We start from the raw sequence: 15754 nt of genomic DNA on the forward strand, positions 1-15754 counted from the left end.
AATTCATCAAAAATAATCCCCAATGAATAAAAAAGATAATGTAAATGTTTTTCAGTTTTCAATTTTTAAAAGGATTCAAATCAAGTTAATAGGAAAGTCAAAACAAAAGAAATTTTGTAAATAAAAATATATTTACACATGTATATGAAGAGTCCTAATTAATAAGAACTATGAAAAGAAAATCAAAATTTCAGATGTCTAGGGTAAACATTTTATAAATACTTATAAATTTAGCTCCCTCAAGTTTAGAGTTCTTGTCAAACATTTTTAAATGGCCATGACATCACTAAAATTATTCATTGTAAAGAAAACAATTATTTCTTCACTGAATTTTGAAAGATGTTTGAAATTTTAAGAAAATAGTGCATAAGCTTGGAAGTAAGATTTATACACCCCTCCCTTGAGAAGCCTTGAAGTCAAAACATAAGTTGTTGAATATGTGTACTGTTGTGTTGTTACATTTTTCCAACTTAATGCACAGTGGCAATATGGGCAGAAACCAGGCATTTCCAGTTTGTCTGTGAAGGTAAAATTCTTTTAACAACCATTAACAAGAAACAGTGAAAAGTTTGAATATAATCAAGAATTTAGTATGTAATCAAGACTTTGAAGAACTAGAGCATTAAATATTTTGCCAATTAGAAAATCATCAAGGTGTATAAACTAAAAAAATAAAGCTTTTTGTATGCCAAACATACCTCAAGAAAGTGGTTTTAAAAATAAATTTCCCAGTAAAACATAATCAACAATTTTGTATTTCCCAATTAAGCCACAACTTTCTTATTCATCTGAGAAAAGTCGTAGCTGATTTTGAAAAATTTAGGCTAACAACTGATCTAGTCTCCCATTAAATATTCTTTAATTTTCTTTTTAATTTGAAATACTCTGCACTTTCACATGCTAATATTAGGCAGAAATTGTAACATATTTTTTGGCCATGCCATGCAACTTGCAGGATCTTAGCTCCCCTACCAGAGATCCAACATGGCCTATAGGTGAAAGCAGAATCCTAACCACTGGACCACCTGGGAACGCTCTGCAATATGCTTTCAAAATTGAGTTAAATCAAGAAAATCTATTCATGTGTCTGAGTTTCCTCCTATCATATGTTTTATTCAAAACGTATGTGAAAGTTATAAAGCTGGCTGACATTTCTAAGCACCTAGAAAAAGATTTGGAGCTAAAAAATTATTTGGTGCTGAGATTTAAAAAGGAAAAAAAAAAAATCACTGGTGGTCTTTCATAAAAACATACTCCTACTGTATTGAAATACTAAACTGCCCTTTAAAATATGAAGTACCAGTAAAAATTTATATATATGTATATGTATGTGTGTGTCACAACAGATCCAAATCAGATTAGCCCAATGAAAAACTGCGAAAGTTCAACAGGAACGACGCCCTTATACACAGCTTAAAACTAACAGAGAAGTTTAAACCAAAGAACTCAGTTAAGATCTTTTACAGGTCCCCATTCAGGTTCATAAAAGAGCAAAGTCACAAATAACAGGATTATTGGGCAACCTTCAAATAAACTGTCACATAATAAAATTTTCTCCTTATTTTTCTCTCTTTACAAAGTATCTATGGATTACTGTCTCTTATACCAGAACTGAACAGGAAAAAAAAAAAAAGGAAAATTCAGTGGAGTGAAGAATATGGGAAACTAGACAGCCTTGCTGTAAATCATGGTTTTGAAAATAAGGACTTAGAAAATCTAACATTTAACTCTCTTTTCAATCCTAAAAACAAAAAGTTCTTAAAAATCTTAAATAAAAATATCCCATTCTACAATAATTACTTATGGAAGGAAATAAAGGCAGTAAAGAACGTGACAAATGCGAGATCACTCTGTTTCTATGAATGCTTTGCATTTTGTAGCCAATAGCCATTTGGCTGCAAATTAACATTTTCTAAAAGAAATCAAAATTGAAATGACTAAAAAAATTCAATTTACTTAGCTTAAGGAAAAAACTCTCTCTCCCAACAGCACCATCATTAAAGAGGCACTAAAAGCATAATGGGAAATGTGTTTGCTATTTAATTGTTATTACAGAAGAAACAAAAAGAGAAGAAATTTGTTTGGGGAGTTTTGCAGAATTTGATTACAGGTTAAAGAAAACACATTAATGTGACATATCCCAAAGTCTCAACAGACAGCTCATTACGAGAACAAATATAAAGCATCAAACTAAAGATGAAAAAAATCTTTTAATATGCTAAAACAAAACAAATACTTCAAATGTATACTTTAAGTTTTCAACAGACACACACACACACACACACACACATATATATATTTGATAAAAGGATATGGGCTTACTGAAGGAACTAGATACCATCTCTACTTTAAAAAAATTAAAAAAGGTCATTTCTAATGATAAGAGCTCTGTTCTGAATTTTTTTTGTTTTGTTTTGTGGTTGCTTTTGTTTTTTAGCACCATTCAACTTAAAGGATCTTAGTTCCCTGACCAGGGATTGAAACTGTACCCTTAGCAATGAAAGCATGGAGTCCTCACTGGACCGCCAGGGAATTCCCTCCTGGTTCTGAAATACATTATTTCCTGTGCTCCAATTTCTTATCCTAGTAGCTATCTATTTCTTAAGCCAGGGCAAACATTAATAATGTTAAAAACAAAATATCTAAATGTATATATTATAAAAATGGTACCTGGAATAAATCTAAAATTAGTGTAATACCTTGGTTCTCTAGAAAGTTCTCTTTTGTCCCTATAACTATTACCAGGGGGAAAATAAAAGTTTAAGGAGACAAGAATTTGTATAATTTTAAATACTAAGCACAAGTTAGTGTATTAATTATGTACCCAAAAGAACTGGATATTCTTCTTTAAACCTTTATGTTCAGGATTACAGTTTTTAATATTAAAGCAATAGTTATGCCCTATATAATTCTCTAAAACTACAATATTGATGAAGCACTGCTAGTTTTTAAACTTTGAAATAATTCTATGATGAGTCTGTGGTTAGCATAAATTAAATTGTGGTCAGTGCTATGTAAAAATGTAGAAAGTGAATTATTCTTTTTATTCTAAGCATGTGGGACTTTGACATTCAATAAAAACAATAAAGACTAAAAAAACAAGAGAAAGAAATATACAACCAACCAATATTTAATGGTTTAGTCTTAATCCACCTAATTTCAGTGAGAAAATTTCTAACAAAGAGTGCGTTCTCTACCCCTTATCTTTACAAACAAACATAATCTGGGAGAAAACATGAAATACACAAGAAACAGCATTCGATACAAACTAAAGGTAAGCACCCAATAAATGCCTTTAGAGCTTAAAGGGGAGAAGTGATTGTATATCAACTCTTAAATGCCCAGTAGTAAGCAGAATGAGTCAGATAACAAATTTATTATAAAAGATTGTTAAAGACCCCTTTGTCGGTCACCTTTGTTACCTGGGTACTCTGATACATTCCTCTGATCCTAGCAGGCCAAGCTGTCCATCAGAATCGAGACCCCAAGCATACACCTGGCCCTTGTCATTTAGTGCTAATGTATGAGCTTCTCCACATGAAACAGCTACAATATTTTGGGCATCCAGGGCAACAACCTGCTCTACAGAAATGAGAAACAGAGACATTACATTCTAGTTTTAAATTCCTAATAAGAATAAAACTATAGTCTTCATCTTGTACAAAAAAGTTAAGGAAATGCTGAAATACAGACTGTAATTTAGTTATTCTACAAAACCTAACAAATACACATTCCACACAAAATTCTCACTGTAGTAAATACAGATATACACCACAGGGCATAATCAACTCAGATTATTAAGTAACTTGAATATCTGGGGAAGAAATTAAGGGTGTATAAAAATTTTCTCGGGAATTGCTCTTCATTCAAAACCATTACTAATAAAAGGAGTCCAGCTGAAAAGGAATCATTTGAATAAACTGGCTGTTTTTTAACAATAAAACCATAACCAGCATAGGTATTACCATATGGGGTACTACTATGGAGTGATTCTGAAACAAATGAAATAATCTGAATTAGCAATTTCTGATAGGAAACAAATTATTTACAGATCTCATAAAGTGTCTACTAGATATGCTGAGGAGAGAACTGAAAGGCAATGTAACCATAACAAACAGATTTCAGTTTATGGGCTGCTATTTTAATGTGAAAGATATAAAAACTCCACATGTGGTTAAAATATGTTCAAGTTTTAAATCAGAAATTAATTTAAAATATTGGCCCTCATAAGACTGTCAACAGCCACTGACAAATCAGTAAAGAAAATGAAATTGCTTCCTTAGTCTCTTTAAGATGTGCACTATCAGTTTTTTACTAGTACACAAGTTTTCTTAAAGACATCATTTAAAATTAACCTTTAAAAAAAATTAACCTTTTTTAGCCTAATAATAAAGCTCTGTCTACTATAAACTGAAAGTCTCTTATTGCAGAGCTGCTAAAACTGAACCAATAAGAGTTTCCTCAGAAGCATATTTTAGCTCAGTGTAATGTACAAACACAGCTGCTCAATAATAAGACATCACAGAGGTTTGAATCCCTAAGTAACAGAGAAATTCAAATTGCATCTGCATTACTTATTCTGCATTTTGGGGTGGGAAGTTAGCCCTTAGACAGCCTTAAGAATTTGTATAACTCTAATGATATGTCTTTTTAAGTACTTACCTTAAAATACTATGAGTTCATAATTCGTGAAGTTGATAAATAGTACATGGAAATTCACTATATGAATCTCTCACTTTTTGTGTATATTTTATACATGTTTTTATAAAATTATATTGCAGAAACATATGAAAACAAAACATATATAACATACTGCCCCTCCTCCCAAAAAACAAAAGGACTTAAAAGTATGGTATCATTTATTTACATCAAAACACTCCCATAAATCTTAATTATGAAGAAAGTAAAATGCAAAAGATCTATTAATCTTTCACAGAGGACCCCGAAATGAACCAACGTCTCTCCAGAACAATCCTCAGAGGAGATGGAATAAAGAGCAAAAAATAAGAGAATGATAAGAAGGATGAGTAAGACTGGTTGGTTCAACAGTAATATAGGAAGAGTACTTAAATTTGATATCAATTGCTATAAAATCAAAGACACCAAAAAGCCAAGAAACAAAGAAGACACAATCATCCATGCCAAATATTAATATTTACTGTGTATTTCTTGTGCTCTAAGTACTAGAGAAAGATAGATACAACAGTTCTAGTCCTCGACAAGTTTACAGTCTACAGAAAAACAAGTGAGGTAAGGAGTCTATTAAAGGCAAAGGTAAAGATATACAAAAGGCACCAGGGGAACATGAAATACTTTTAAAAGATACTAGGAAGAATTTTGGAAGGCACTGACGCTAAGTTAAAAGTTCGTGAGGAAAGAGAAAGAGATGCCATGTATCTGTTAAGAGAAAATTCAAATTACTTCTTCAAATGTAGCAAAACAAACTAAAAGCAAACTGAAATGGCTGATCTTAAAAAAAAAAAAAAAGAGGGAAAACGTTGTTGATATGTCAAATAAAAAAATAACCTCCCTAATATTTAAAGACTAAACAGGAGGAGGGGGGAGCAGCAGCTCAGTGAAAAAATGGGCAAAAGATGTGAACTGATTGTCCACACAAAAAAGGAAGAGAAGTGGCTCTTAATCCTATGAAAAGATGTCAAATTCATTGATGAGAGAAATGAAAATTCAAACTACGCTGAGAAGTCAACAATATACTCACCTGGAAAATTCATAAAGCCATAAACTTTTAATTTGTATACTTCTCTATTTGATTACAAAAGTTTACACTTATCAAAAGAATGAGAAGACAAGCCACTGACTGGAGAAATTATCTGCAAAAAAACACACCTAATAAAAGACTGTCACCCCTTCCCCCAAAATATATCTATATATTAAACATTCTTAGAACTCAAAAATAAAAAAATAAACCCAATTAAAAAATAGTACAAAAAAATATATATAGTGCAAATGACCTGAAATAACACCACACCAAGATGACACAAAGATGGCAAGTCATTATCTACCAACAGAGAATTGCAAATTTAAATGAGCTACCATAATAAGCCTATTAAAATGGTCAAAACCCAAAACACTGACAATACCAAATGCTGGTGAGGATATAGAGCAACAATAGCTCTCATTCATTGATGATGGACGTGTAAAATGGTACAGATATTTTGGAAAACAGTTTGGCAGTTTCTTACAAAACAAACCATACCATTATATGATCCAGCAACTGTGCTCTTTCACATTTACCCAAAGGAGCTTAAAATTTATGTCCACACAAAACCCTGCACATGGATGTTTATAGCATCTTTATTCTTTCCAAAACTTGGAAGCAACAAAAATGTCCTTCAGTAAGTGAATGGATAAACTGTGGTATATCGAGACAGTGGAATATTTTTCAGTGCTAAAGAAATGAGTTATCAAGCCATAAAAACACATGGAGAAGACTTAAATGCATATTACTAAGTGAAAGAAGCCAATCTGAAAAGACTACAAAATGTATGCTCCAACCATATGACATTCTGGAAAAGGCAAACTCTGGAGACAGTAAAAAGATTACTGGTTGCTTGGGTTTAAAGGGAGGGAGGGATAAAGGGTAAAGCAGAGGGGATTTTTAGGGTACTGAAACTATTCTGTATGATATTATTCTGTACAATACTAAGTGAGCTTCCCTGGTGGTTTAGATAGTAAAGAATCTGGCTGCAATGCAGGAGACCCAGGTTCAATCCCTCGGTCGGGAAGATCCCCTGGAAGAGGGCATGGCAACCCACTCCAGTATTCTTGCCTGGAGAATTCCATGGACAGAGGACCCTGCTGGGCTCATTTCATTATATAGTCGTCAAACCCATCAAATGTACAACACAGACAATGTTACAGTAAACTATGAGTGTGGATGATATGACGTTGTCAATGTCGGTACATTAATGGTAAGAAACATATCCCTGTGGTACAGTCTGTGGATAGTGTGGGGGGCGGGGAGGGGGTTTGTCTATGTGTAATAGAGAGTACACGGGAATTCTCTGTACTTACTACTCAATTTTGCTATGAACTTAAAACTGCTCTTAAAAAGTAATTTTTTGAAAAAGCTTATTTAAAAAACACACATACACCAAGATAACATTTTTCATCTCATAAAACTCAAAAGTCAGATAACAATCTGTTGGGGGGAAAGGCACTCTTGTATATTCATAGTGGAAGTACAAAATAGAACCACCTTTATGAAAGAAAAAAAAAAAAGTGTCAAAACCTAGCAAAACATACACATTTACCTCTTGGTTCCAGATCTAGCCTACAGATACATCTGTGTACTAAAGGGCAGCAGAATATGCCAACTCAAAATATGCCATTTTGGCATAAGGATTATTTTGAACTGAAGGCCACTAAGAAGAAAAGCTCTCTGCTCTCTTTCGATGTGCCTAAAAGCAGGACATAAATCTGTAGAGGTGTCCTACCTTTCCTCTCTAGCAGGAAGGGTAGGGGTTAATCACTGAAGACAACTCTAGACCCTTATCAGCTGAGAGACAGTACCAGTACAAACTATGTAACAAACTTTACTCAATAGCCCTTATCTTAAGTTTCCCCACACATTTTCCTCCCCCAAATTGCCAACCCAGAAACTCAAAAAGCCCTTTTCATCTTGTTACTTCTGTATTTATTGTTCTTTTAAGATGCTAGATAAGCCCATGTTCTACCATCCCCTTGAGTTACTCATTACTGAGTGCTAACGCATGTGAACACATGGCAATACACTTATTTTGCTTTTCTCCTTGTTGATCTGTCCTTTGTCTATAGAGGACCCAGCTGGAGAATCTAGGTGTACATGCATGCTACGTCGCTTCAGTTGTGTCCGACTCTTTGCAACCCTATGGACTGTAGCCTGCCAGGCTCCTCTGTCCACGCGATTCTCCAGGCAAGGTATGGATTCTTCAACTGGAGTGGATTGCCATGTCCTCCTCCAGGGGATCTTCCTGACCCAGGGATTGAAACTGAGTCTCTCATGTCTCCTACATTGGCAGGCTGGTTTTTGTTTTGTTTTTTACCATTAGCGCCACCTGGGAAGCATACAAATATACAAATATGCATGTGTGTGAATGTGTGTTTTTACATATATCTGCAGTACTGTATAAAATAACAAAAGACTGGAAATATTCCAAATATCCATCAATAAAGGATTCTGTCCACACATTGGGATTCTATGCTCTGAAAAATAAAGAGGAAATGCTGCAAGCTGATGTGGAAAGATCTCAAGGGTATATTATCAAGGGAGGAAAAAAATCAAGATGTGAAATAATGTACATGATTTGTTATTTTCTGTCATAGTTACCTATGTTTATTATACCTACAGGGGATGTGGATACAGAGGGAAATAGGGTAGTCAAATAAATATAAGAGCAAAGCTTCTCAATGTGTATTTATATTATTTTGATTTCTGAACCACATGAATATATTCTCTATTCAAATTTGAATAATTTTAAAATTAAACATTAAAGAAAATAATTAAAGCAATGTATCAAAACCAATGTTTTCACTAAAACTTAACTGAGCTCTTTAAGATTTCTCTACATACTAAAAACTCAAGATAAATAACTTTGATTCTCTTAGAATTTGAGCCCCATCAAATTACTAAGATACCTATTTTGAGTATGAATAATTATTATATGCCTTGGGAAAAGTACTCAACACAGGTTTTCCTGACAACAAATATACAAACTGTTAAGTTCTCTGTACAATTTTTAAAAATTACTCTTTTTTCCCAAATGGCCAATCAGAATGAAAAGCCTCAACCATTTCTCCCCAGTATGCTAGAAAAGTCAGATCAATGTTAAATTGAGACATTCACATTCAGGACAAATTCTGGTTGAATGCTTGAAACAAGATGGCCTGCAAAGAGAGTCAATGATAAGCAAGAAAAAAGAGGGAATACATAAATCCAGGAAAACAAACCAAAAAATTCACTAGAAAATCTGGCTTCATGTCTTGTATGAGAAAAAAACAAACAACTCATAACAAACCTGAACAGTTAACATTTGTTGAGTTTATTATAGACTAGGTACTATGCTAACTCTATTGAAGTTTTAATCACCAAGCTATTGAGTACATTTGCCTTTCAAGGCCAAAGAATACAGAAAAGGGAGGAAAAAGTGAGAATTAAATTCACTTTAATTTAGGCTGAGTATGGAAATATAAGGAGGATATATAAGAGGACAGAAAACAAAAGAAAACCTGTCAAGCAAGCCAATTAAAAAAAACTATTATTCCTTTGATAAATGGGAGCTACAGGAAGATGTTAGAATTATGAACATACAATACTAAACTTGCTGGGAAAGGTTTAAAGTAGCACATGATTATTACAATTGACTATAATTCAGAATAAAGTATTTTTTTAATATAAATACATACAGATAAAAATATGTGGCAAAATACTAACTGTTGGCCACTGTGCTATTCCTTCAACTTTTCTTTATGCTTCAAAATGTTCACAGAAAAATTTGATAAATGTAACACTGCTCATATCAGTATTTATAGCTCACAATATTTCTCTTTAAGAAAAGAAAAAAGGGCCATTTAGTTTGGGGAGGCAGAAAGAAGCAAAGAAAACTTAAAAGAGTAGGAGACTGTCTTGAGAAAAACAGAAAAAAAACATTTTCAGAGACAGGAGCAAAAACAAAAAAGATAAAGCACTAGAGAAAAGTAGCATATCCATCCTTTAAATACTATCAGGCAGATATACTCCAAATACAAATCTAACAAGTCCAAGCTCACTGTTACTTCTGGTTCTTCTTACACTTGCACTGTTAAAATGCAGTATTTCTAAAAACTGATGGGGCATCATTTCACTAAGGAGAAAAAGGCCATCTTTGCCCCATAAATCCAAAACACTGTCATTATCAGATTTATAAAAATTAAAATGTTTAACCTAATGCCAGTTTTCATTTGTACACCATTTTGCTGCACAAACATCATAAAAGAAGAATATGGTTGCACATCCTTTTAGCAAAAGGTTCCAGTTCTTACTGTAAAACGTTACATGACAAAATCCTTCCATTTGGGTAAGTAACTAAGAACAACCTATTTCCTTTGGGATCTAACAAACATGTTCATCAATTCTTGAGTTTGTGAAAATTCATGTAGAATATCATCTCCAGAATTCACTCTTAATTAAGAATTCATTTATATGATCAATTTCATTATATTCATACAGTGGTGTATCTACATTCACCTTCTGATCTGTCCTGTAATTATGAACATGTTCCTCTGTCAGTTATCTTCTCTTTGCCATTATGGACAGAAAAAAAAATTTTTTTTTTCATTCTCAACTGTGGCTAATGAAAGGTACAAAAAGAGAAAAATGAAAATGACAAAAACTGACTCCAAACTTCTTTCACATTTTCTTGAAAGATAATTTAAAACTCTGCACAATATATGAAAAAAAGAATGCTAAATATGATGGTTTATTTCACCACTGCACCACCCTTTTAAGAAGCCCCACCACTGTTCCACTTGTAATTTGCTTTTTTAGTCTAGTTGGGAATATAGATTCTCATTATTCACAGTAGTTTTGTTTCACGAAGTCACCACAAATACTTCTTTAGCCAATACCGAATCACTGCCCCTAGAGAAAATATAAGATTAGGGTGCTACAAGTCTCCAAGTCTCTTATCACAACACTTTATCAATCAATCATTCATAACCTTGTTTTGTGTTTCCATTTAAAGACATCTTAATTAATATATTATAATTCATTAACACTGAATTCACTGCCAAAACTCTGTAAACTCATGCCTCAATGACTTTTTTCCAGCCTTCTTGTGTTTAGGAACACTAGACAAAACCTCAGCAGTATGCATAGGGGCCACTTTAAACGGTAAAATTGCCCGAGGTACAAAAATGCAAAAAATGTGGCACCAAATATATTGCAAAAAGGACATATTGTAACAGGAAGGCAAACCACTGCTTTGCTGAACCTCCGCTGGGAATCTACTTGTATTTTGCAGCTCTGCATGTGCATGTCCAGGAATCACCATGAAAAGCTTCAAGAGTATTGACCGACCGTGATCCATTCTGATTTAATAATATACATAAACACTTCTTCCTAGACAACCAATCACAAGATATACAAGATGGTCTATTAAGAGTCTTTTGCTAAATGGATTTTAAGCTGATAATAGCAGCTTCCCTGATAGCTCAATTGGTAAAGAATCCTGGGTCGGGACGATCAGCTGGAGAAGGGATAGTCTACCCACTCCAGTCTTCTTGGGCTTCCCTTGTGGCTTAGCTGGTAAAGAATCTGCCTGCAATGAGGGAGACCTGGCTTCAATCCCTGGGTTGGTAAAATCCCCTGGAGAAGGAAAACGCTACCCACTCCAGGTTTCTGGCCTGGAGAATCCTGGACAGAGTCAGACACCACTGAGCAACTTTCATTTCACTTTCAAGATATAATCACCAACAGCATGCTCTAAGAACCTTGAAACAATGCAAACAATAAGTAAAAAATGAGTTGTGTTTTGGTTATAAAGGTAATGCTATAAAAAACACATTCACAACATAGTCACAACATATTCACAACAAACTTCTCTTAAAAGCTGCATCTTATTCAAAATTCTAGAACAGCTATTTGAAGGAAAATACATTATCATGTTACTCTGTATCCTCTTTCCTCTACAGATTTCAAAATCTTGCTATGGGATAAACTGGGTTACCCCAAAATTCATATGCTCAAAATCATAATCCACAGTACCCAAGAATGTGACCTTATTTGGGAAAGTGGTCATCAAAGCTGTAATCAGTTAAGATGAGGTCTGATGGGAGCAGGATAGCCTCTAACCTGACTTGTGTCCTAACAAAAGAGGAACCAACCCTACTTGACACCTTGATATTGGATTTCCAGCCTCCAGAACTGTGCTAATATATTTGTTACTTAAGCCACCCAGGTTGTGGTACTTTGTTTCGCAGCCCAAACAAACAAATACATTTACCAAAATATTTTTGGGTTCAAAACATTCCTGTCAAGTTAGCCAAGTAGCACCATCTTGGCTACTGTAGGACCAAAAGTGGTCCACAGAAATAAACAACTTATTCTGAATAATTCAATCACAGATAAATTTGACTTTGAAGTTTAAAGTTTCTATTAATAGTTCAAATTACATTATTTTCATGCCAAACAATTTTTCAAAGTTGGCAAAAGACATACTTCTCTAAGCAATCTTTAAATACAAGTATAAGGGGGAAAAAAAGCTTTTGAGAGAGCAAGTTGGCAATATGTATTACAATTTTAAACATGCATGCCCTCTGACCCAGAAACTTTCCTTCTGGGAAACAACAGGAAATAACATGATTTCCAGTAACAGGTACATAAATAAATATGGAATATCCATGTAACAGAAACAGGTGCTTCTATTAAAATAAATGTCTATATAGTAAAACATGAAAATATAAAAACATTAAATGAAAATGCAAACCACAGCATTTTATGTAACATGTACAGGACTATGTATTTTAATACAGGTATAAAGTTATGAAAATATAAAAAATACTGGTAGTCAGCTTTAGGATGCAAGGGAAAAAGTGGCTTCTACTTTTTAAAACATTTCTGTAACTTTTAAAAACTTATAGAAATATATTATTTCAGTAATTAGAAAAAAAGAACTTAAGATATTTGAAGTCCCAAAATTATAAATGACCCAAACCCCATAGGATCAAATGTCCTCTGTTTCCCAAAACCAAAATACTAGGGAAATAATTAACACAGACTGATAAATTTTCTTCCCTAAGAGACAGTAGTAGTCAAGTATTATTTATATTTAAAATGTGATATATAGTTAAGTTAAATGTTGCTCACAAAAATTTATCCTAAGCTTTGTGGAACCAATAAAGCAAGAGAGCCAAACAAGCCAGGATAGATGATGGGTAGAGATAAATTCTAATACCCAAACGTAAAACTTCAATGAATTTTTCTATAGAAAATGTTACAAAGGTTAAATATAATTATTGACAGAGTATTATACTTAGGTATAATGTGTTTTAAAGACTGGTTTGAAAACCTATTTATGACATGTAGCAGTATTTGCACGAGCAAAGAAAAATTTAGCTTTTAAAAACAATTCATTCATAAATCAGGGACTATCTGGTATAAAAAGTACAATTACCAAGCATGACCAAAGGCCACAATTAATCTCAACTCTTAATATGGTATATGAATTGAATGAATTTCTACGTATATTTTTAATTTAAAAAAAAACTTGAATTCAACAGAATTTGCAAAGCTGTCAATGTTTTATACACAGAACAAAAATCTTGGTTGACATTTAATGCTCAAGTTATCAGGGTCTAGAAAACAATAGTTATGAATAGCAACAAGCACAGTCATACTAATAACAATTACAAAACTGGAGGTCAGAAGGATATACTTGGTAAAAAGTTAATTTTAAGAACCTCCATTTCAATTACTTAGTAAATGTTTAATTCAGTCAGAGCTTAAGTTTCAAAAGCCTCTGCCTACCATGCTTCACTAGTTGCTATAGATTTTCCCCTTCCCTCCTGAATAACTCAACTCCAACTAAAGCAATGCAAAGCACACTTAATATATATCTCTAGAAATTTAATGTTCACAAAATGCTATACTATGAAATTTAAAAGGTAACGCATAATTTCATTCATGTATAAAAATATGTCACACACAGCCAAGTATACGTGCAAAGAAAAGAATAGAAAAATAGGGTTTCCCTGGTGGCTCAGCGGTGAAGAATCCACCTGCCAATGCAGGAGACAAAGATTCAATCCCTGGTCTGGTAAGATTCCAGAGGACAACTTGGGCCAAAGGACAACTGGGCCCGTGTGCCACAGCAACTGAGCAAGCGGTTACAGAGCCCAGGAGCTGTAACCACTGAGCCCACGTGTCAAAACAACTGAATCTGGATGCTCTAGAGCCCATGCTCTATAACGAGAAGCCACTGCAATGAGAAGCCTGTGCACCATAACTAGAGAGTAGCCCCCTGCCCACCTCAATTAGAGAAAAGCCCAGGCAGCAACACTCAGCACAGCCAGATAAATCAAAAATATTTAAAATAAAAAAGACTGGGTAAAGAAACACTAAATTGTCAACACTGATTATCTACCAGTGGTTTTCTTTCATTCATGGTTCTTCAGTTGTTTAACTGAACCAGTGAAAGTGAGTTGATGCATTTTATAATTCTGATTTTTTAAAAGATGAAGACGTTAACAACTTGGGATTAGTGAATAACACCAATAAATAATTCAGAATGCTTTTTTTACTTTAATAAATAATGATATTGCTAACTGTGTGACAGAGCTAACAAATTACCAAATGGCTACTTCACTGAAGGCATGTTATTTCCCTACTCCTAAAGTAAAATTGTTTATTGAAACTTTTTAAAGGATCACTAAGATAATCATATAATGATCATAAAATATGAAAAATTAAGAAAAAAATAAAGCCTAAACATAAAATATTTAGTGAAAATGCTTATTCTCTAGAATTATTACGAATAATTATCAATAGGAATTTGGAACGGTACAACTCATCATGAAAACATTTTAGTAAGTTTTCTGATAAAATCAAAATATACAGTAACTTACATGTCTTAGCTGACAGCACACAGTAATATTCATATGGAGATGTAACTAACTATATTAAAAAATCCTTTATAATGGATATGTTTACAAATCCATACCCCTTTTATGCATTCTTATCTACATACAGGTATATAGTAACATACACAGAGAACTTATTATGTGCCTGGCACTGTGCTAAGCACTTTATTTAATCTCATTTAATCCTTATAGCCCGATAAGGCAGGTGTACCATCATCCCTACTTCAAAGGCACTAAAATATAAACATTTCCCTATTGAACAACTGTCCTTTTGCTTATAATACTTAAGCAGCAAGGTTATGTTTTAATAATTTACTTTCAATATATACTTCAAACGGTACTTGTACTAGGGCTTCACAAGATTTTTGCTTCAGAATTCCTTTCTGGATGGCTAGAAACTGCTGAAATTAATTTCTTCGAAGCAGAAAGGAGAAGTAAAATGAAAATATAAAGATTCCAATTAAAAAAAAAAAAGACTCCAATATAAATATATCAACCAAATAGCTGTTTTAATCTCTAAGACCAGCAAGAATGAACCCTCAAAATATACTGGCGGATTTTTTGTTCTGTGTTTTCTTAGATTCTTTCTTGTATATTTGGAATTCATTCATCTCAGAGACAATTAACTATATTTTCTTACTTTCTCTATTCTTGTTGATGACATAGGAAAGGTGGGGAAGGGGTTTACAGATACAGAAGAGTTAAACCCTCTCAGAACTGGCTAATTCCTAAAGATAACTTGCCTACCAACATGCCTTTCATACACAAACTGACCAAATCAGAGATTATTCCACCAACTATATCCTTATCTAATTCTCACACACCAAACCAGAATTTCCCATACATCATCCCAGAACCAGGTACCAGGAAATAAGAAACCTATCCTATAGAACAAAGCGTGGGAAGAATTAATCAAAACAGTCAATTCTAAACTGTCTATTCTGCCCAGTTTGCCTCTCCCTAGAAAACCTCAATGAAGGCTACAGTCTTAAGATCTTCCCTGGGCTCTTCTCTGCCTCCTGATGACCTCGTATCTTCCTCCTCAGCTCTGTGCAGCATGCGGTGACCTCCTCTCTCTAGAATCAGTGAGCATAATCAACTCCTTCCAAGCCTCATTCTCACTACCCCTTACAGCCAC

At 33.6% G+C, this 15754-nt stretch overlaps 1 protein-coding gene across 7 annotated transcripts in view; it reads right to left on the minus strand.

The window, feature by feature from the left end:
* The window catches only part of HERC4 (HECT and RLD domain containing E3 ubiquitin protein ligase 4), a 126282-nt gene that overhangs the window by 92959 nt on the left and 17569 nt on the right, over positions 1-15754 (minus strand). For all 7 annotated transcript variants that reach the window (XM_043927061.1, XM_043927060.1, XM_043927064.1 and 4 more), the window contains exon 3: positions 3423-3582. In XM_043927061.1, the coding sequence (XP_043782996.1) occupies positions 3423-3582 (160 nt within the window). The remainder of the gene's footprint in view (positions 1-3422; positions 3583-15754) is intronic.

This window comes from Cervus elaphus, chromosome 15 (assembly GCF_910594005.1).
Source record: "Cervus elaphus chromosome 15, mCerEla1.1, whole genome shotgun sequence".
NCBI lineage: Eukaryota > Metazoa > Chordata > Mammalia > Artiodactyla > Cervidae > Cervus > Cervus elaphus.